At 45.5% G+C, this 21,084-nt stretch overlaps 1 protein-coding gene and 1 long non-coding RNA gene across 4 annotated transcripts in view; one reads left to right on the top strand and one right to left on the bottom strand.

The window, feature by feature from the left end:
* The window catches only part of CCDC178 (coiled-coil domain containing 178), a 3,486,252-nt gene that overhangs the window by 1,916,171 nt on the left and 1,548,997 nt on the right, over nt 1-21,084 (bottom strand). For both annotated transcript variants that reach the window (XM_069620987.1, XM_069620986.1), the window contains exon 14: nt 8,545-8,607. In XM_069620987.1, coding sequence (XP_069477088.1) covers nt 8,545-8,607 — 63 coding nt within the window. The remainder of the gene's footprint in view (nt 1-8,544; nt 8,608-21,084) is intronic.
* LOC138497483 (uncharacterized) overlaps nt 1-21,084 on the top strand; it is a 452,487-nt gene that overhangs the window by 283,709 nt on the left and 147,694 nt on the right. The window lies entirely within an intron of this gene.

Here is a 21,084-nt window from a genome sequence, read left to right on the forward strand (position 1 = left end):
CTCTTGCTTGGGGCACGAAACAAGCTTCTATTACAAGTGTCTAGATTATTCCGATCCGGGAAGCCTGACACCAAGCCATACAGGTGGGTTTTTTCTCCTGCCACTTTATTTTGCCTATTGTCCCCCCACTACGAGGTAGAGAGTGTTAGCACTACACATGCGTTTTTAAAAGCCAATTTTTTGCTTTTCTTGCAGTTTGGAAACGTGTGTCTACTATTAATTCCCCTACAACCATAGTTAAGAAGTTGTTCGCCCCCACAATAATTGACTAAGGTAACCTAACCTAATGTATCACGTTCCAAGTTCTAATATTGAACTGTTATAGGGAAATATAGCTACTCTTAGCTGACCCTCTGTTTCTTTTTACTCTACAGGTTATACTTGTTTTATGCTCCCCTCCAGTCGGATTGGCTGAATAGGAATCTGTTACACACTTATCCTCCTGAGGAATGTTCAGTATTCAATTCTTTAGAACAGAAACATGTTGAGACTTTAACTCTCTGGATTCTAACAGAGACTGAAGATCACTATTATATATGTGAATTAATTGATGATTGTATGCAACGACAATATGTTTTGCAATCCCTATTTTTTCTTTCTGTAACAAGATTCTTTCATTGGTTTTGATGTATTCCTTTAAAAATTTCTTTTATTAGCACATAGGTACAAGTGAATGTTTAGTGATGTAATACTTTTTTACCAATTGTCTACACTTAATAAAATTGTTATTGGTTTTTATGAAGGTTTGTTGCTAATTTCTACCCAAGAAAGTATAACCTGTCACTTATAGCTAATAACAATTAGTGTGAATAAAAAATCACTGACAAGAAGTATATGGTCATTCAAACCAAATAAATTCAAAGGTAATACCAGTCATTTTAATATACTTGACACACCTAAAATACAAGAGAATACTAAGTATCTTGCATCTGAGTTGAAAATGACTACTGTGAAGATGATGATGGAAATTCCGAGGATCACTAGAAAGAAGCAGAGTGAGCAGTCTAGCTTCTCCCGAGATGTCATTTCCCTGAACGAATACAGCAAACCTACAGCAAACCAGTGTGGGAGTTGAAAAGGAGCTCAGCTGGGAGACAGAGAGAAGACGATCCTCCGAGGAGGAACTGCAGGAGCCGTGCAGCAGGTGGCAAGAGAAAAGCCATAAGCCGGGAACTGAGGCGAAGGATAGCTTGATTGTTGTCCAAGGTGAAAGGACTACTCAGGCTGCTATTGAAACATACCTCTGGGCATCCCAGACGCCGGCGAACCACCTGCAGGGAAGGACACACAGCCGGGCAGAGACAAACGCCTACAGAACTGCTGCAGACACTTCCATTTACTCGAATGCTGCCGGTGCCTCGAGGAACAACACAACTGCTGGTGAATGTGAGAAACCCGAGGGTATTCTCACACCGCCACCCCTTGGATCCTGTACGCAGGTGTCCATGGAAAGGCCATCGCTATTGGATCCTGACCCTGGGGGCGGAGAAGCGAGGGAGGATCACCTGGGTGGAGGGTCCTTGGGCACTAAGAGTGGGGTACCCTTAGGCGAGACATGGTATCCCTCTTTTTCTAGTGACAACCACCCCAACTCTGCCCCAAACTTTAGGAGCTATTATAAGTCGCCTCCCCTCATTTCTCCACCACTGATACTTGACAGTACTGGGATGAAGAAGAGGCAACTAAGAGCAATGAAGACTATGCTTTTTTACCACTCTAGTACTGGGACGAGGAAGAGGCCTACTAAGAGTAGAGAAGGTCAGGCATGTCCCTTTAATTGTGGTCAGGCAAAGTGGAACAATCATCCACAACTGCAGCCTATTACAGGACTGCAGGTGTATAAATAGAGCCCAACCCAGTGGGGAAGGGGAACAACAGAAGAAGGACCAGGAGGACGATGCAGGAAGCAGAGGACCCTCCAACCTGGCATGGGAGTGGGAAGTCCCTGGAGCAGAGCAGAAAAGGTGAAGGAAGCCGTGCTGGAAGGCTGCCCCTTTCAAGTCAATTCAACGTGCTTGTTCCCCTGTGGTTGAAGACAACCCCTGGGGTGTCTGAGGGGCAGGAACTGGAGCCCCAACACTGAAGAGAGAAGGCTGTGTGATTTGCGCTGCAGAATCAACTTGCAAAGTGACCAGTGAGATTCTGGAAATTGAGAATCCTGGTGCACGTGTGTGAACTTGAACATTTCTTGAAATACTTTGCATCGGAGTGGTCGCGTGTAGCGAGATTTCGACAGTCTCCGAACATTGAATGGCTCATTAAAGGGAAACAACTATACTTGTCAATTACTTAACAGAAGGAACTACTTTTTATCGGAATGGTAGCCTGTGGCAAAGCACACATTTTCGAAAGTCTCTGAGTGCTGAACAAACCAATTAAGGTGAAATGAACATTTATATTTATGAACTATTAATCAAAGGGAAATATTTTACATCGGAGTAATCGCGTGTGGCAAGAAACACATTCCCAAAGGTGTCCAAACATTAAACTATTTAGGTAAAGTAAAACCACCATGCCCGCCACCGCGCACCCGGATTTGCTTCATGCCCAGTCCATGAATAAAAATATGACAGCTCTCCTGGAGGAAAACCGTTGCTTTAGGGCTGACAACAGCAAAAGGTTGGACTCGCTAGACAAGAAAGTAGACTCTGTTGATGACCGTGTTCAGGCTCTGGAGGCTAACCAAACCTCGGTCGACCTCCTAGAGACCCACATAGATATGCGCCTGTCGGAGCTGGAGAGGAGGGAGGAGAAGTGCACCCTGAAACTGGACAACTTGGAAAACAGGGAGTGCCGGAGTAACCTGAGGTTTCTTGGGATCCCGGAAAGAGAAGGAGAGACGCAGGCAGACATTATCAGAATTGTCAACTCTGTGATTAGTAAATTGTTTGACGAGAGCAACACCAACGAACCAACGATTGATAGGGTGCACAGAGTGGGGGCTCCCAACAGGGGCCCCAAGTCGATCTTGGTAGAATTCCATTACAACACAGAAAAGAGTAAAATCCTGGACTTGGCAAGGAAAAAGGGTCCTATCGAGTGGGAAGATGCGAAAGTTTCAATATACCAGGACCTCTCCGCTCTTACCCTGGCATGTTGACGCCTGTGCGGCCCCCTGACACGATGGCTTCAGCCTGAAGGGGTGAGATATAGATGGGGCCACCCATTCTTCCTCTCCTTTGAGTATGATCGGTACAAATACTCCTTGGTCACGGAGAATGACATACAGAGGGTGACCCAGGAGAGGAGCCACTTCCTGCCCGAAAATCAGGAGGCTTTACTGAAAGACGCCGGGTCCGCGGCCATAGAAAGTTCAGGAGGGTGGCCCGGCTTCCCCAAGTACGTCCAAGGAATGACCACGCCCTGGTCATCCACTGCAGCAGTTCAACAAGGATGGTTTTGCTGGGCTTTTCAAGGGCCTCAGAGAGTCCTAGGCGGACTCTGGTCCCTCGACAAACTGTCACCCTCTATACACAGATAGAGGAATACATCTGCAAAATACTAGAGTTGAAATCTAGTAAATGTGTTTTGAATTTTGGGGATGGGTAGATTAGACACCCATATGAAAGTATAAATGTTGGTATGAATATGGTATGCATGAGTTAAGATTGGAAGTTTAAATGGAAGAGAACTATACATTGGTTTTGTGATCTTTTTGATGATTAACCTGAATTGTCTAATGAAATGAAGTGAATTTATGTATTGGTAAAAAACCTTTGACTATACATATATGGCACCCTGTTATTATTTATCTATTGATCAATTTTTCGTTATTTCCATATAATCTCACCTGGCGACCGTAGATTTATACCAGGTACCCTTTAAGTTTATTTATCACAACCTAGTCAGAGTCCGGATAGGGATGCCTCTGTGCTCATCTGGGGGCTCGAGGTGGTCATGTTACTACCTCCTTTTGCGTGACAAGGAACTGTCCCAGGGCCTGCTCGTAGCCATAACGGATTACTTTTCAAGTAATGACAATGGGGAGGTGGCCGTGGTCTGAGATGCCTTTAAGGCCACCATTAGAGGGGTTCTCATCGGCATGGGGGCAAGAAGGAAGCTGGAAAGAGGTAGGGAAGATCAACTCAGGGACAGAATAGAGGCCATCCTACCGGGGGGGGGCAAAATCAGGTCTCAGATGTTTCCGTGCAAATGGGCGGAGCTCCGTCAGCTTAAGGCACAACTGGCTGCCCTATTGGTGGGTCAAAATGAGAGAAAGCTTGCCTTGCTAAAGCAAAGATATATGGAGAAGGAGGAAAAGGCTGATAAGATACTTGCCTGGAAATTATGGGAACTCAGAAATAGCAGGAGAGTCCATTCATTGCAGCTACTGGGTGGGGGTACATGTCAAGACGACCCGGGGATAGCAGAGTATTTCTCCTTATAATATGAACGCCTCTATACTTTGGAATACTCGGGTGATGGTTCTGAAGCAAAAAAGTTCTTGAAATCCCTACCAATCCTCCGGCTCCCCCCCCGAAAAAAGCGAGCCCCCTGGAAAACCCCACTACAGCCCAGGAGATTATGGACAGGACGACTCGGGAGTATAGCTCAGTGGCAACGTGCTCGCATTGGAAACAAGATGACAAGGAGCACCACAGGTTCGATCCCCAGGACCGCGCTTAGAAACCTCTGGGTATTAAGCGCGTTATAAATAACCTATCATATCATATCATATCACACCATAAGCTCTATGAAGGGAGGGACCACTCCGGGTGACGATGGCTTCACAGTCTCCTTTCATAAGACCTTCCGATATACACTCGCCCCTTTCATGGCCAAGTTCTTCAATACCACTCTTGACTCGGGTGCCCTCCCCCAATCCATGCTGTCGGCTCTCATAGTGGTGATTCCGAAAGAAGAGCAAGACCCAACCCAATGCCGATCCTACCACCTTGTTTCGTTACTTAATACGGACGTGAAGAGTCTGGCGAAGCTCCTTGCTAATAGGCTGGCCCAACACCTTCCAGCACTGGTCCGTGGAGACCAGGTCGGGATTTATCCCGGGCAGACAAGGCTCAGACAATATCATAAAGACCCTAGATCTCAAGCGCAAAGTCTCGAGTAATGATATTGAAGCCTACCTCCTCTCAATAGATGCGGAAAAGGCCTTCGACGAGTGCAATGGCCATACATGGGCAAGGTTTTGCAAAGGATGGACCTGGGCGAAAGATTCTGTGGGTGGATTGCCTCTCTGCATAATGGCCCCTCCGCTAGGGTAGCGGTGAATGGTACCATTTCAGCCCAGCTCCCGGCAGGGCTGCCCTATTCCCCCTCCCCCTTCTATACGCTCTGGTTATGGAGCCTCTCGCCACAGAGATGAGACAATACCAGGGGATCAAGGTTGGTGATCTGGAGTTTAATCTCTCGTTATTTGCTGATGATATCTTGGCCTACTTAACCAAACTAAACGTGTCACTCCCGAACCTCCTCAAACTGACGCGCTCCTTTGGCGCCTTCTCAGGGCTAAAGATAAACCCAACAAAATCTTCTATTATGCCAATGGGGATGGGCCTTGGTGACATTGAGGGGAGAGATACAGCATTGGGTATGAGAATCGAACATAGTGCCATCCCGTACCTGGGGATCCTCCTTCCGAGAGATCTGGGTTCCCTATTCAAGCTGAATTTTCCCCCGACCCTCTCCAAGATAAAATCTGACCTATCTATATGGGCTCCCCTGACCCGGTCATGGTTCGGTCGCATGGTGTCTGTTAAAATGTATATTCTTCCCTGCCTCCTCTACCGCATTATGTCCCTCCCTACCTTGATCCAGGACGCTTTCTCCAGGTCCCTACACTCCATGACCCAGCGCTTCATATGGAATGGCAAGAAGCCGAGGGTGACACACGCAACTTTGACGCTCCCAATATCCTTTGGGGGGTTCGGTCTCCCGGATTTTCCCCAGTACTACAAGGCGGCCCAGCTTAGGGTAATGTTTGAACATATGAGAGATGAGATGAGCACTTATTGATCCTAAATTGAGGATACCCACACGCACCCTAACAAAGTCAGAGATCTTCTATCGGCCCCCCTTAAGGATCTCCCCGAGCATGTTAAATCTCACCCGACACTCTTTGTCTTATGGGTGTTGTGGAAACGCAACAAAGAGAACCAGACCATTTCCTCCTGGCCGTCCCCCTGTCCTCCATATGGGCGCCTCCACTTGATCTGGGCAATAAGGGCTTACAGAACACGCAACAGTGGTCGGACATGGGTCTAGAGCGTGCAGCCCAATTCATCCAGCAGAACTCCTTCATTGACTATGAAAAATTATCGGATGCCATGGGGGATTACCCGATGTCAATCTTTGACTTCCTTCGTGTTAAAGGCATTTCAACCAGTCCCCGATAGAACAATGACCTTGCTCGTCCCCTCAAGCCCTTTGAGAAGGTAATTGTCGAGTCCTCTTCGAGAAAGGGATCTCTGTCCAGGATGTACAGGCTTCTTATCACGGCCCATTTATGAGGCAGATAAGGGTTTAAGCAATTCTGGGAGGAAAAACTTGGGACGGTGGTTGAAGAATCGACTTGGGCTACGCTATATTTGACTCTCTTCTCAGGCACCCTGTACACCTCTGCTATGGAGCATAATTTCAAGATCCTTCATGCATGGCATCTCCCTCCAGACAGGTTGTCGAAAATGTTTGCTGGAGTATCCCCCCTATGCCCCAGGGACTGTGGTCAACAAGACTCTTGGTTTCATATGTGGTGAGAGTGCCCTTCAATCCAGATTTATTGGTCGGAACTCCTGAGCTGGATCAATGGGCATCTCCCTGACTTTGCATCCCCTCGAGCTTCTCTTTGGTGTCCCCTCCACCGAAACGAACATAAGTGGCCTCCCCAAGGCGATCCAGGGCATGCTGAGAGCTGTGAGACTCGTCCTCGGCCAGAATTGGAAGAATAAATTAGCGCCATGAAAGACCGAATGGCTATCTAAACTCTGGGCAATCTTTACATACGAGTAACTGGCAGCAACGGCCCATGATACGATGGAAGCTTTCCTATTGGACCGGACAATTGTGCTGCTACACAAAGACTGTGGTGCTCTGAGACTTTGACCCCTTCACTCCTGTGGAGCCCCCGCCTCTTTGCTGGGCCCGAAATACGATCTCTACCTCCACCTTCATCTGTTCTTCTCTAACCCAATGAGTCAGACTATATTTAATCTATGATCCCTTTCCTATGTAAGATTTTCTTAAATCCCTCGTTTGAACTCGGAAGTCCTCATCCGGGGGTGGGCGATGGAGGGCGGGTTGGACTACTTCAGATGTTGTATATGTTGCTTGGTATCGCAATCTGTTGTCTTGTTTTATGCAAAATGTCAATAAAAAACGGAATCGAAAAAAAAGTATTTACTCAAAAACATGCCACAAGTGTGCCCACGCCCTACTTCTGCACCCTTACATAGTTTTTAATCTAATATAACAATGGCTCATAGAATCTGAATAAAATAAACATGTCACGAAATAAACAAGAAGGAAGCCCAATTATACTGAACAGAATTAAAGTGGGTTAAATATTATAACTTATAAAAAAACACACAATGGGTCTGTAATCAGTGTAAGTTAACACCAAAACCAGACAGGTGACTACTGATGTAGAAATTATCAAGAAATCCCATTTTAAGAACAGAACTCATATATATCAATACATTTAATTTTCACATAACAATTTATTAATATCAAAGAAATCACAAAATATCAACAACTCCACACCACAGACAACCAATGTTAAAATATAGTACACAATCAAATAATCCATAGAAAACAGGTAAAAATCATTTATAATGAACGATTCTCGGTTCTTAGGTGCAACAAGACCTAACGAGACATGTTTCAATCCCATATTCTGTGAGATCTTCCTCAGGGCAAAGCACAAACTAGTTGTGAAGATAAAAGTGTTGCCTTCAGATCAAAAATGGGAGAAAAACACAGTAAGAATTAATGCTCTGATAACACACTAATCGAATATGAAGAGTAAGAGACCATTACTCTTACCTCAAAATATGAGGTAAAAGTAACAATGGTCTCTTGATCTTTTTATATTAATTCAGCGTCTTTTCAGAAAAAGAATTTGTTCTCCTTTTCCCCACCATTTTAAACTTTTGGTAACACTATCTGCACCACTACTCCCTGCTTCGTCCCAGAGGAAAATTCCATAAAAGAATAGGGGATTGAAAGATGTGGTCTTATTGTAACTAAGAAAGGGTTGTTGTATTTTGTCATTTATTTTTACATTGGCTGTTTATGTGGTGTGGAGTGGTTGAGATGTTGTGATTTATTTGATATCAATGCATTATTACTGCGACAATACAATTTGTTTCATATATAAATTCTGTTCTTAATTTGGGGTTCTAGATTTCATTCCACCACAGGTGTCACATGTCTAGTTTTGCAGTTGCTTACACTGATTTACACACTTACTGACAAGCTTGTTTGTATAAGGTTAAAGTAAGCATGTCAAAATGCATTTAAAATGTCAACAATACTTAACATGCACCATGGGAGGGTGCTGAATAAAAAATGTATTTAAGCTAGATTTACCTGAATCAATTGTGTAGCTTTGATTTCATCTGCACTTTGCTTTTTCAAGATCTCAGTCAAGTTCTAAAAGATAAATGTTTCATAGTGAGTAACATCCAAGCAAATATTATGACAATTTTTAAGTTACGTGCAATATACTGTAGCAATAATAGACTGGACACTGTACAGAAATGTCAGCAGATTTTATTTTACGCATGTCTTTTTCACATTAAAACCTCAAACCTGTCATGCCAATATGTCAGATTTGTCTGGGAGGGATGGGGTAAGACCACTCATATTTAATAGCAGCAAGGCAATGCAATCACATAGGAGTTGTGGTGGGTGTGGATGGGGGGGTTTACACCATTGGAAAGAACATACAAAGATGCAGGCCTGCCTGCCAGTGGTAGGAGTTCTGAAATCAGCCAATACATTGAGAGCTGAAAGACAAAACCCTTTGTTGTTCTCTGTGCAAGGCAAAATCGTGTTTACAAACATGGCACAACAAAACAAGCTTTGTAGTAGTAGCTTGGTTTCTCTACACAAAGGCAAGGGGACCAGTATTACTGATAGCAGGCAATCCAAAACATTAAATAAATAGGATTGTCAGATTCCCAAAAGACTAAACACTGCCAAACTGTAAAGTACAAAGTCAAAGAAGAGCCTGCCTGGAGTTAGGTGTGAATCAGGCAGCAATGCTGTTTGTTCACTGTTGTGACGAGAACAGGCCCGGAGCTTATGAGCTGCTTATTGTGGAAATTGTACAGTGTGTTACATCCTCAGCTTTGTGTGACAGAAGGAGGCATACAGGTACATGGCTATCATTTCTGGTTTCCACTTGGACACTTGCATATTGAGAGGAGCTCTTCAATGTGGCCTTCTTTGATGCTATCGGGAGTACATGTGGTGCCTGTAGCTGGAGAGTGATTCCCCCATACCCAGGGATGGAATATCAACCTGTAGAACACCCTACTGAATGGCAAAGAGAGAATCCACCGGCGAACCCCAGATGGGTGGAGTGAACAAAGCAGGGCAGTGGGCTGTAATAGACCAAGAGGAACTGTATGAATGGAGAGGTTTTGTGTGACTTACTAGTTCTGTTCAAACATGAAAAAGAAGGATGGAACATAAAAATAAAATATGAATATACTTTAATAAAAATGTAGGTTTATTTTGTTGCTCAAGTCTTTACAGTATTTTACTCTGGGACCTAGAAGCCTGTCCTACTCCTCCCCCACTTTTGCAAATAAACACCTTTCCAGTCTTGTCCATTTTATGTATTTTGAAGATCCTCCTCTATGGTCAGTCTCGGTTTTCGTGCAACCCCCTGATTGAATTTTGGATGCATGCTTTCTTGGGAACTGGTCCCACTCCTCATCAGTGTCCAAGTTGATGCCCTACTTAGACTTGTCTTCATTGAGAATATAGGATGGCATTCACCTCATAGGTGTATGGTATGACCATCTCATGCACTGACTTCTGACATTGTTCGACTTCCTTGGGTCATTATGGTAACAACGTTCATTGATTTCTGGACTTCAACAACTGAGGACTTCTTTGAATTCAATGATTCACTGACTGCCACAATTGTGCACTTCATGTATTCTAGGATTATTACATTTTGTGATTCCTAGACACCAGAGCACTTCAGTGTGAAGGCTTGCAGTGATTGTTAGACTTGCACAACTGTATATTTCTCTCTCTCCCTCTCCCTCTACATACGTATCTCTTCATATAATGACTGCTGATTTAGCCTGTACTTCCCCAGTGTCTCAATGATTCAAGTCTCTCTATCTGTTAGAATACATCAGTTACTAGGCCTGAGTTCTCCCAGCATTACCATGATTAAAGTCTCTAGTGAAACCAAGTCCCAACATGCATTTCTCTTCAAAGAATGGGTAAATAATTAGCCTGGTCTTTAACAGTGTCTTAATGATTATATTCTTTCTTGGCTGTTGCCCTCGCCATCCGTCTCTCTTACATTTCTACCCTTCCTTCTTTCAATCTTCTCTCTCTCCTCACATCCCTTGTGGACTTGGGTCTTAGTCTCTGTTCCTCACAGAGTTTTTCTTCAGTCTCATTGGACATTTTTTTCATATTTTACTACTCCTGTTCTGCTCTTTTCTCCTTACTCCTACACCAGACGGTTGGGTGATTTTGCCCAGCAACAGGGGACTTCTGTCTTTTCAGGTGTCCACAATGGTTTTTCAACTCCTTCTCTAGCTCCGTTTCTGGGAGACTCTCTTCAACAGTCTTCCTTGTACCTTTCGGCACTATATTCCATCTAGGTATTACACTGCTTTCCTTCAACCTTGCCTTTGATCTCGCAAAAAGCTTCCCACTGCAGTCTGCCTCAACAGGACAGCAGCAGACCACCATGTATTTTCCACACACTCTTTTGCCCTCCTTGATCTGTGTTAGCTTCCGATGGCCCCAACAATGTGCACGCTTTTGTTGCAACAGTGTCTCATACTTTCATCAAACGCTATCCTTTCCCACAAGTATGGCTCAGTCTCCTCCTCTGCCCCATGTTCGCTGCACCCTTTCTCAAAATATTCCTCAGGGACACCTCCTTTTCCTTCCATACCCTTCCCTATCAAAGAGCTGCGGCTCCTTGAAATAGTTCACATGTGGACACTGCGACGACCTGGAATAAGGAGTCTGACCAAGTGAAGCCATGTTTGTAACAAACTTATTAACAGAAAATAATGCTATCCTATCTACCCCTAAAGGTAGAGGTGATTTCTCAACCTCAAAAAACTAGTGCGTGTGCCGATCAGGAAATACTTTGTGTCAAAAGCAAAGGTACCGTCCTGGTCAAAACCTCTTTTCTATCTCTGTCACTCAAGAAGAAAACACTAAGCAAACAAAAGAGTTCTTATCCCAACCCAGGAAAATGACTCCCTTCTCCTAGGTAAAAGTCTCTCAAAGTTCAAGATTCACAAATGTTCCATCAATCTCCCAGGACTAGGAAAATGACTCCCTTTTCCAAGCACAAATGTTCCATCAATCTACCGGGACTAGTAGAATGACTCCCTTCTCCTAGGTTACATCCAGTTTTAACAGGCTTTTCTTGAGTTACTTCAATTTTAGATTCTTCATCAGTTCTCTCCACAGACTTTGTATTATTGTCCACTTAAACAACACGTCCTTCAGTTTGCGTCCATTGGGATGAAGGAGAGGCCTCCTGAACCCTTCTGGACTCTTCAATACCAGTCTTTTGGAACTAACCAGGGAGTTGCCTCACAAAATGGTCCACTTCCCTCTTGACCTCTTGTTTCACCTTCTCATGTTTTCCCAGCCCCCTCCCAGACTTATTGTTCCTGTTACCTTCCCTCTGGTATCTCTTCACTGGTTTCGCCAGGGGTTGCGGGTTCCTTCTTTCTCTTTCTTCTTCTGCACTGCTTTGGCCCACTTGGCTTTGCGGCCCATTAGTGTTGGAGTTCTGGGAGCAAGTTTCAGACCAGCCGGTCCACCCGTTACAGGTCATACAACCATCACAGTTCCTCATACTTCCCATGCAATAGTCTACATAACTTCGCAGCAGACTAGTGTTGGTCATCGTCGTAGTTCTCGGCCCGTACCATCCACCCACAGCAGAACATGCCGCCACCACACTGACTCTTGACTTCAGGCTTGCCGGCACCAAGCCGACTATTGAGACGCTTTCCTGTCATCTCTATGCACCGCTGCTTCGATACAGCCTTCAAATGCCCCAATTCAAACTCGCTGCTTTTTTGCCAGCCTCCTAGGTCACAGACTTCTCCTTCTGGCAGTCACTCGCTTGGACCTTTCTTACTGTTTAGCTTAAATAGCTGGGACTGCCCCATCGCAAAGTCAGTTTGATTGATAACAGCTTGTCAAACACTCTTCATGCTTGACTGTAGCTTTCTCTGGTTCTTCTTCGTCCTAGCACTCATTAGAGGGAGACCGTCTGACACATTACACTAACACATGGTATCAGATTTTATCATAAGGACGGGTTGGGTGTTATTACCATGTGGGGTTAGGAGATAAAGGTGCCGTAACCCAGACTCTTGTTTTTGTCCCGAATAGAGGAGTCCCTCTCCATGAGATCCACCCTCATGTTACCACCCCTAGGGGGACTATCTGTTAGCGGTCTTACCTCCCTAGCCTTATGGAAAGGGGCTCCCCTCTGTGGACTGTAGGGAAGGCATGGTATCACAAGTATGACGCTGACACAATTGTTATAATTTGTAAAATCTTTATTGAAAATGCTGAAGCTGGAGAAACTCCTACTTTGCCCTATATCTAAGATGGGAGTAGTCTTGACCATCAAATAATAAATAATGCAGTCCTAGTGCAGTCTGTCAAATCAAAACGGCCTATGCTATCAAAACCTAATGCCTGCCCTATCTCTTGTACAAAAAAAGTGCAAAACAGAGAAATGTATGCAAAAGGAAAAATGAGTGTACAAATGATAATGTGGTTGAATCAGCTCACCTCCCCAGTTTAGGTCTCGCAGCGTAAGGCAGTCCCTGTAGACAGGATGACACACACTGGCTCGGTTTCCAACACAATACACAGTTCGTGATCGTGGATCGAGGCCCACCTGGCCGTCCACATTAAAGATTCTTGCTCTAACTTCCAAAGTAAAGTTTTCACCAAAGCGTTCACAAAGATCCCCCTCTGTCTGGTTCAGACCTCTCACGATACAGTTCAACACAAACTTGCAAGGGGGCTCCCTTCCCAAAGCTTATTACACTTCGTGTCTCCCCCTGTCGAGCTCAGACCACTTTTGGATGTCGAAGATGCACGAGTGTGCGTAGCTTTCTTTACAGACCACTGCAGGACCACTTTGACTCAAAGTTCCCGGTTTAACCTTCACTCTTCCCTTGTCTAGGCATCAACCTTTGTTATTTCACTTTTACTCTTCATTCGCTTTCTCGCTTTAAACAAAGTACCTTTCATGGAGACTTTCGAGTGGGCTACTTCCTTTCACCGAGGACCACTCTGTTACTTAGTATCGCTGACATCACAGCTGTCCTTTACATCAAAATTAATTCCCAGGTCTGCCTTTCTTTGTGTCTCACACACGCATGCAACCTTCACTTGCAATATAATGTTTCTGTTTCAAATTTTAACACACACCTGTCTCTCAGGTTGCTTGCCAACTCACCGGCTGTGTGCGTCTTTTTCTGGTTTTTGCGATTTCTAATTCACGAGTCAAGATTAGTACCACAGGCTATGCCTCGCCTCCCCAACTCTGCCGTTCACCTGGGAGGGTCCCTGGCATCCTTGAAACACAATGCAGTCTTCACTTATAACATCTAGCCTTCTCCACGTGTCTTTCGTGGGCTGTAGGAGGAAACGACCTCCAGTAGGGAACTCTTGGGATTTTCTATCCGTAGCTCTTGTCCCTTGGTTGGTCTGGCAGAACAAAGACAGGGTGCAAGCAAAAAAGCTCAACAAGGGCTAGGGCACTAAACAGCCTAAAATTAGATAAGTAGCACACACACAAGAAGTACAATGCCCTCTAGCCATTTCTAACCAAATATTCAAAAAAAGCAATCTTCAATGGATATAAAACAAACAATTCTTTATTTTATTTGTATTATTCAAAGAAATTCAAAATAACATGACATAATTCACCTAAAACGAAGGTTGCAGTGCTAGTTGACAGTGCAAATATGACAATGCTAGCCTACCATGTATCCAACACACCTACTACTTTCACACCACTCTTACATACCACAAGCATACATAACATAACCAATCAAATCAAAGAAAAAACCCAAATTAAAATGATCTAGAATTGTACATCATAAAACAAACTGGATACATGGGACCAAAGGATTGTCTTCAGATGTCCAAAATGTACGCTGTTTTGGTATTATGTAAATGGTATTATAACTGTTATTTGTATTACAACAAAATCTCTAATTCTTAGGAATATATGTATCCAGGGTCTTCGTCGACTCGAGTTTTGGCTTTGTCGAGGTCCTCAAGATGATTTGTGGAGCAGCCTCATCAGGACAAAGTGGATGGAAAGTGGTGAAATAGGCTAATTTGTGCTGAAGGCAGCTTGCGCAAGTAACTAGATCGCTATTGGCAATCCTTAACGAATGACACTGTCTGTGGGTTGTTTGTTGCGCAAACTGTGTCAGTTGCTGTGAGTTCCAACATGCGAACAAGGCACCAATGCGCACACTGTGGTTGTGTTTGCTGAGCGCTGGGTCAAGGTGCGCTGACAGGCAGTAAAAGTCTGCCGCTTTACTGTTGTCTTAGTCACATTGCGCTGGAGTGATTCTATTTGCCAAAAATATCCCTTTGGGCTGTGTGCAATAAATCACAGCAACTCAGGATGAATGGGAGTCTGCCGCATTGCTTATATCATTTCCAACGCGCATTTGTTTGAAAAGTAGATGCTTTTCCAAAGTCTCCAAAACAATGTTCAAGGGGAGTCTATGCAGCCTCATACTCGCAGTCCATAAAGTGTTGGTCCAGCAGGTTTGCCTTTGACCCTGAAGTTCTGCTTGTACCCGTTTTGCCTTTCTCAGAGTGTGTCTTTAGGTGTTGCCTTTTATCCGTGTGAGGAGAGCTATAGTATAAGTATAGCTTGGTATTAGGTGTGTGCACTTAGAGTCAAGTGCCTGACTTTGGCCTGACCCGATTAGCAGGGCATGTCCAGTACGATGTGTGAAAGTTAATATTGTTACTCTCAGTCACTCTTTTCCTCGGCCCAGTGTTTGTGTAAAAAGGGGGTAGATAGGGACCTCAGTGAATCCCAAAAAATAGGATGGGCTGGATAAACAAAATAGCCAGAATACCGTGTCTCACACTCGTCTGCCTCACCCCCACTCCCTGAAAACCCCTCACCCAAGAGATCCTCCAGCGTTGGTACACCCTGAGGAACTGGATCCAAAAGCGATGGCCGTGTCCTGGCCACCGGGATAACAAGTCCCTAGTCCCAGAGGATTACAGGGTGAGACAACATTTGGTTTCTCACAGGAGAAGTGACGCTACCTGGAGGATCGTCACTACACCCGGGTAGAGAATACAGCCGCTGGAACTTGTGCCGATGCCCAGTTGTCACACTTTAAGGAGAGAATGATAATAATAGTGCCTGGAGTCTTTGGCTGCAGTAAGGCCTAAAGGTATGTATGCTCCCATACATCAGAATATCAGGGTGTTGGGTGTATAAGACATGGAGTATGTACATTTGTTTAAGACTCTCAGGTTTGAACTACTCTCAATGCATACAGAAGATAATGGTCTGATGTTCCATAACTAAACTGTTTGGTAGTACTTTGATGCAGATGGAGAAGCAACACTTAAAAGGCAGTGCAGGCTCTTGATGTATTTGGTAATAGAAGGAGAACTACTTCCAGATTATTCATGCCTCTTCTACAATACGGTAGGATATAATATGGTAAAAACTTAAAAGAAGCCAACAAGATAATGCATATTCTAGAACAAATGTGTGGATCTCATTTTCAAGGGGGGCAGAGTCAATGCCATTTTTCAGGCACTCCATTGCGTTTAGGAGTATGCAGAGAGTGGCTCCAGGAAGAATCCAGAATGGTACAGCCTTGATTTAAAGGACTGAGAGCATGGTGTGAAATTTGGATAGATGTTGCTATACAAAATCTCTGGCAGTGGTAGCAGTGAACACCAACTGTTTACATGGGAGGTACCATAAGGAAAAAATGTTTGGTTGCTTCCTTTCTGCCAACAGCTGTAAAAGTGATATCGTAGTTAATTCAAAAACACTGGCAGAGACCAAGAGCCACAATCTAAAATCATAATAGAAGGCAGACCATGCCACTGAACTCTAGCAGATGAAAAATGAGCGTGGCAGCGTAGCAGCTGTAGAGAGAATTGTAATGACTGTGAAATGCTTCATATTTGTTAACACTTCCACCACTGCCCAGATGATGACGTTTCCTTAGGAACTAGGTACCTCTGTAACATCCATGAATCATGTATGCTGCACTTGGGGGATTGGGGGAGGTAGTGGTAATATTTGCGGGGGGCCTACAGGAAAACAACCAAGTGGTTGTTTAAAAGAACCTCAAATGTGAAACAATGCAGGTAGAAGAAGGAAAAATCACACCGAAAATACACATTGCTTAAAAACAGCTATAATAACTACAGGGTGGCTGCAGCACTTGGCTTTTCACAACTGCAGTACCTTGTTCATATTCACCCTTGTCATTTGCCAGGATAAGATTAATTTGGCAAATATGTTATGCTAGGTTTGATTATGTGCAGTACTTCAATGGCAGGCTTCAGCGAGAAAGGAAAATAGATCATATATTGTCATAATGATCCCTAAAAACTGTCATATTAGACATTTTGGAAACAAGTGGGAGAATTTTACAGCCCAAACATAATTACCAAGTATACCCAATGTCCTTGTTGGATGCCCACAGCCCTTTTCCATTTATTACAGAGAGAGATAGAGCCTCATCTGACTAGAAGCCCACTTGGTTCTAATTTTGTGTTTCTGGTGGCTCCTTGCAGAAGATTTAGTAGAATGTTTATCAGAAGGAGGGGGAGGAAGGTGATATCTAACAAAGATCATACTAATATGACAATGGTTAATTCATGGACATAGACCTGGAGTGCTCTTTTAAAAAAATGGAAAATATGGGGCTCCTGTCAGGGATGATGTGTCTCTAAACAAAATCCTTTCAAAATGTGTCTTTTATATATCATAAGGATTGGGGTCATGATTCCCTAGATAGGGTGCCAGGACTCCTGGTACCAACTCTATGTGGAAGGCATATGGTCAATGAAAAGGCACAACATTGGTTTCCTTGGCAACGCAGGCTGATAAAAATTCGGAATAATCTAGAGGCGGGGGCGTGGCCAGCAGCGAAGCGATGCAGACGTGAGCTCCCTTTTCTCCCGTGGCCGCCGCACACATCCTGGGTAAACAGCCTGATATCCACCGTGAATTTATTCACAAAATACCAAAACTGGAAGCAGAACATCCGCGGCACAATTGACAGACAAACTGGAAGCGAATCGAGCCTCCTAAACGGGACGAGCGGTTCCTGAAAATCAGCGCTGTTCCAGCGAAGGCAAACCAAAATGGCAGCGAGAAGAGAACTCTAACAGTCGAATCCAACATACAGTGGAAACACGACTATGTGGTAGCAGTGGGCTGGTGGAGGAAGAAGGCACCTAGAATGTTGGTGAATCACACCCTATGCAACGGGGTGTGAGTGGGAACTATCGCCCCAGTGGAAACCACAGCTGAAAGAAAGGGAAAAAAGCCCCAGCGCTGGCCTCTCTTGCGGGGAGCGACGAAGATACCCCAACTCACGCCGTGGCCCAGAAAGACAGAGGAAAAATCGAGACCCCCAAGCCTACAGCATAACTAACCGACCGCGTCCTACAGGAGTCCTCTGGAGCAGCGTTGTTACCAGCGACAGCACAGCAGGTGGCCCGGGAAGGGGAATCACTGGTGCTATTGGGTAAATCCGTCATAATAGAAAAAGGAGCGCCATCCGGCATGGAGTGGAGAGGCGGCGGAGCCTGCTGAGTGGCGTGCACCTCAGACACGGGCGATTGCCAGACAGGGCCAATAGACCCCAACACCGCCTGCAAAGACCCGTGCCCCTACACAAATAATAAGCTCCGACAAGGACAGCGGAAGAGGCACCAGGAGACCGGGTGCCTAGAGCGGGCCCCGGACAGACAGACACACAAACCTCGACCTACCTGACTGGTATGTCCCGCCCTGCAGAGACCGAGGGGAGAGACCAGAGTGATCACACACAGACTGTCTGCAGGGGCAGAGAACATAGCGGCAACCCCCGGTGCCTGAAGTGGGGACACGACATGTGCAGCAGCGGAACTAATATGGCTGTCTCATGGTAAGCAGTACAGCCACTTGATATGTAATTGCTATTGATCCAGTATTTGATTGCAGTCCCAGCTGCAAGAGACAAGTTAGCACGAAGAAGCAGAGAGAAGCTGAGTGATTCTATTGCCGCCCTGAGCCGGCTAGGAATGAGATGGTCTGAAAGAAAACTAACTCCCCGACCAGGGAAATAATCTCCTCATACCCTGCCCAATACTGCAAATCACACTAAGTGGGGGCACTTTGGGGAATGCGGCACCACTCTGCCACACTGTGAAGAAATGGATCAGGTGCGCTGCCATGCTCCTTCCTACACCTGGACGCGCCCAGGTGAAGGGGGTGCTGGAGGAGGGTGGGAAATTGATCTTCTAACCGGTAACACTAAGATCCAATCAGCGGAACACAAGTCATAGCCACGACTTGTGTTGTAGAGAAATAAGCCGCAGTAACGTTGCCCAAGCCTGCATCCCTCCCCTGAGAAGAGGACCAGCGACGTCACTGAGCCGACCCGGAAGGTGGTACCCCACGCACAGATCTGAAGAACCTGGGAAAACCAAGTGTCCATAAATGACCCAATAGTCAAAAGAGAATACTGGCACGCAAGGCCAATTGGAAGGTTGCTAAACATCGACAGGCCACAACAGTCGCCACATGGATGATTAGCCACTGATGAAGACCACTGGGACGAGCTACAACTAAGAGGGTCTCGGTATGGGAAATCGGACTACCAGTCTGTGTACCTAAGAGACTTGGATGCTCAACGGCCGGTCTGAACAGACATGGGTAAAGAGACCCCTTACAACGGACACGAGGAGGGGGCAATCCCATACAAAGAAGAGGTCAGCACACCTTATTGACTACACACAGAACTGAACCAACACATGAGATGTGGAACGGCGCTAGCTGACACCGCCGGTAATTAAACATGCTCTGCAATCAAATAAACGCTTCATTTACCATGGGCAAAGATAACATGAGGAAACAGTCCACGCAAAACAAGATTGACCAGTACACAACATCGACAATGCAAGTCCAAGAAAATCATAATCCGCCAGGCGCAATGGTGGAGACCGAAGGCACACTATCCTTGAAAGATGTCATGGCTGCCATCACAGACTCACATGCATCAATGGAGCAAAACATTGATGGCATAAGCATGGACATATCGCTCCTCCGCCATGATCTACAGAAGCTGACCTCTCGCACTGGTGAAGCGGGACAGCGCATCTCGGATGCAGAAGACGGAATACGAGGTTTTACGGCAACAGTTATCCAGCGTCAAATCAAGGCTGAAGACCATGGAGGAAAGGGTAGACCAAGGAGAAGGGAGATCGAGGCGTAACAACATTCGGATTTTAGGCCTGCCAGAGAAGACAGAGGGCCCAAGCACGGAGCTCTTCCTGGAACAATGGCTCACAGACATGTTTGAACCAGACTCTTTCTCTAATTTCTTTTCGATAGAAAGAGCCCATCGCATGCCAACTGGTAGGCCGGTGCCTGGTGCCTCACCACGCACAGTAATTGCAAAGCTCCTGAACTACAGGGACCGGTACGCGCTACTCCAGATGGCACGTGCTAAGGGCACACTGACCTACAATGGCTCCAAAATTGCCTTCTTCCCAGATTACACGAGAGAGGTGCAGAATGCCAGGCAGTCATTTGATCAACTCAAGAAGCAAGGGCAGAACGGTCCATTTCACCGATCCTAAGGAGGCATGGCGATGGGCTGAACAGCACATTGTGGGAGACTGGTCTGAGGGGCGAAACAACAGGAGTGGGAACCCACACACCCGACCGGAACAAAGACCACCACTAATTCAACCACCAGCACTAGTCCACCAGGGAGATGAGGCGGAATGAAAGGGGATGAGGGCTTCTGCCTCATCCTACTGCTGCTAGTGATGTCAGGGAAGGGTAAGCCATGGAACAACATTTGGGCAATCTGCGACCCGGCTAATAAAGGATACTTCACTTCTGAGCGGCCACCAAGTATGTCGCTGCCGCCGCCCCCGGAGACAATTACACTCCAGACCTCCTGGTCTGGGTTAGACTAAGCTGCTGAGGTAACTAGTTTAAACTTGAGTTTGTTGTTTGGCAGCTGTTTTGTTGGTAACAGCAGTTCCCTATAGCTCGGGTAACAGATGCTTCAAGTTGGGTGGGGGCACCAGTGTTTATTTGGTTTGGTTAGCAACGGGTCCGGCAATCAGAAATCACTTGCCCTTTCAATAGCACTACACAACAAGGTAGAAAATCTGCCATCACCCACTTACAGAAAATGCCATGGCACATGCTGGCCTTAATCTAAGTCATGGTCATGACAGCTGCACGTAAGAATGAAGTTAGGGCCCTCCGGTTCATGACATGGAACGTCAATGGGTTGGGCAGTGGGCTCAAAGGATGATTAGTCACGCAGTTCCTAAACCGACACACACCGGATGTGGCGTTTCTAACTGAAAAGCACCTGGCAGATACGAATTGCAACCTATTCAAGCGTACTAACTATCGTGCTGCGATACACGCTGGGTTCACCATGGGATCGAGAGGAGTGCTCTATGTGCCAGCCTGGCACAGTCCAGAGCTATATTTTGTAAACGTTTTTGCGCTAATTGTAATGCGCAATGTGTTTCGGGTTGGTCAAGAGTTAGATGACTTGCCTTTCGGCCTCGTGTAGTGTATTCTGGCATTTCATTTTACGAGCTGTAACCCAGGAGATTATCTCGCCTCTA

This window comes from Ambystoma mexicanum, chromosome 5q (genome assembly GCF_040938575.1).
Source record: "Ambystoma mexicanum isolate Mex_15411 chromosome 5q, UKY_AmexF1_1, whole genome shotgun sequence".
NCBI classification, from domain to species: domain Eukaryota; kingdom Metazoa; phylum Chordata; class Amphibia; order Caudata; family Ambystomatidae; genus Ambystoma; species Ambystoma mexicanum.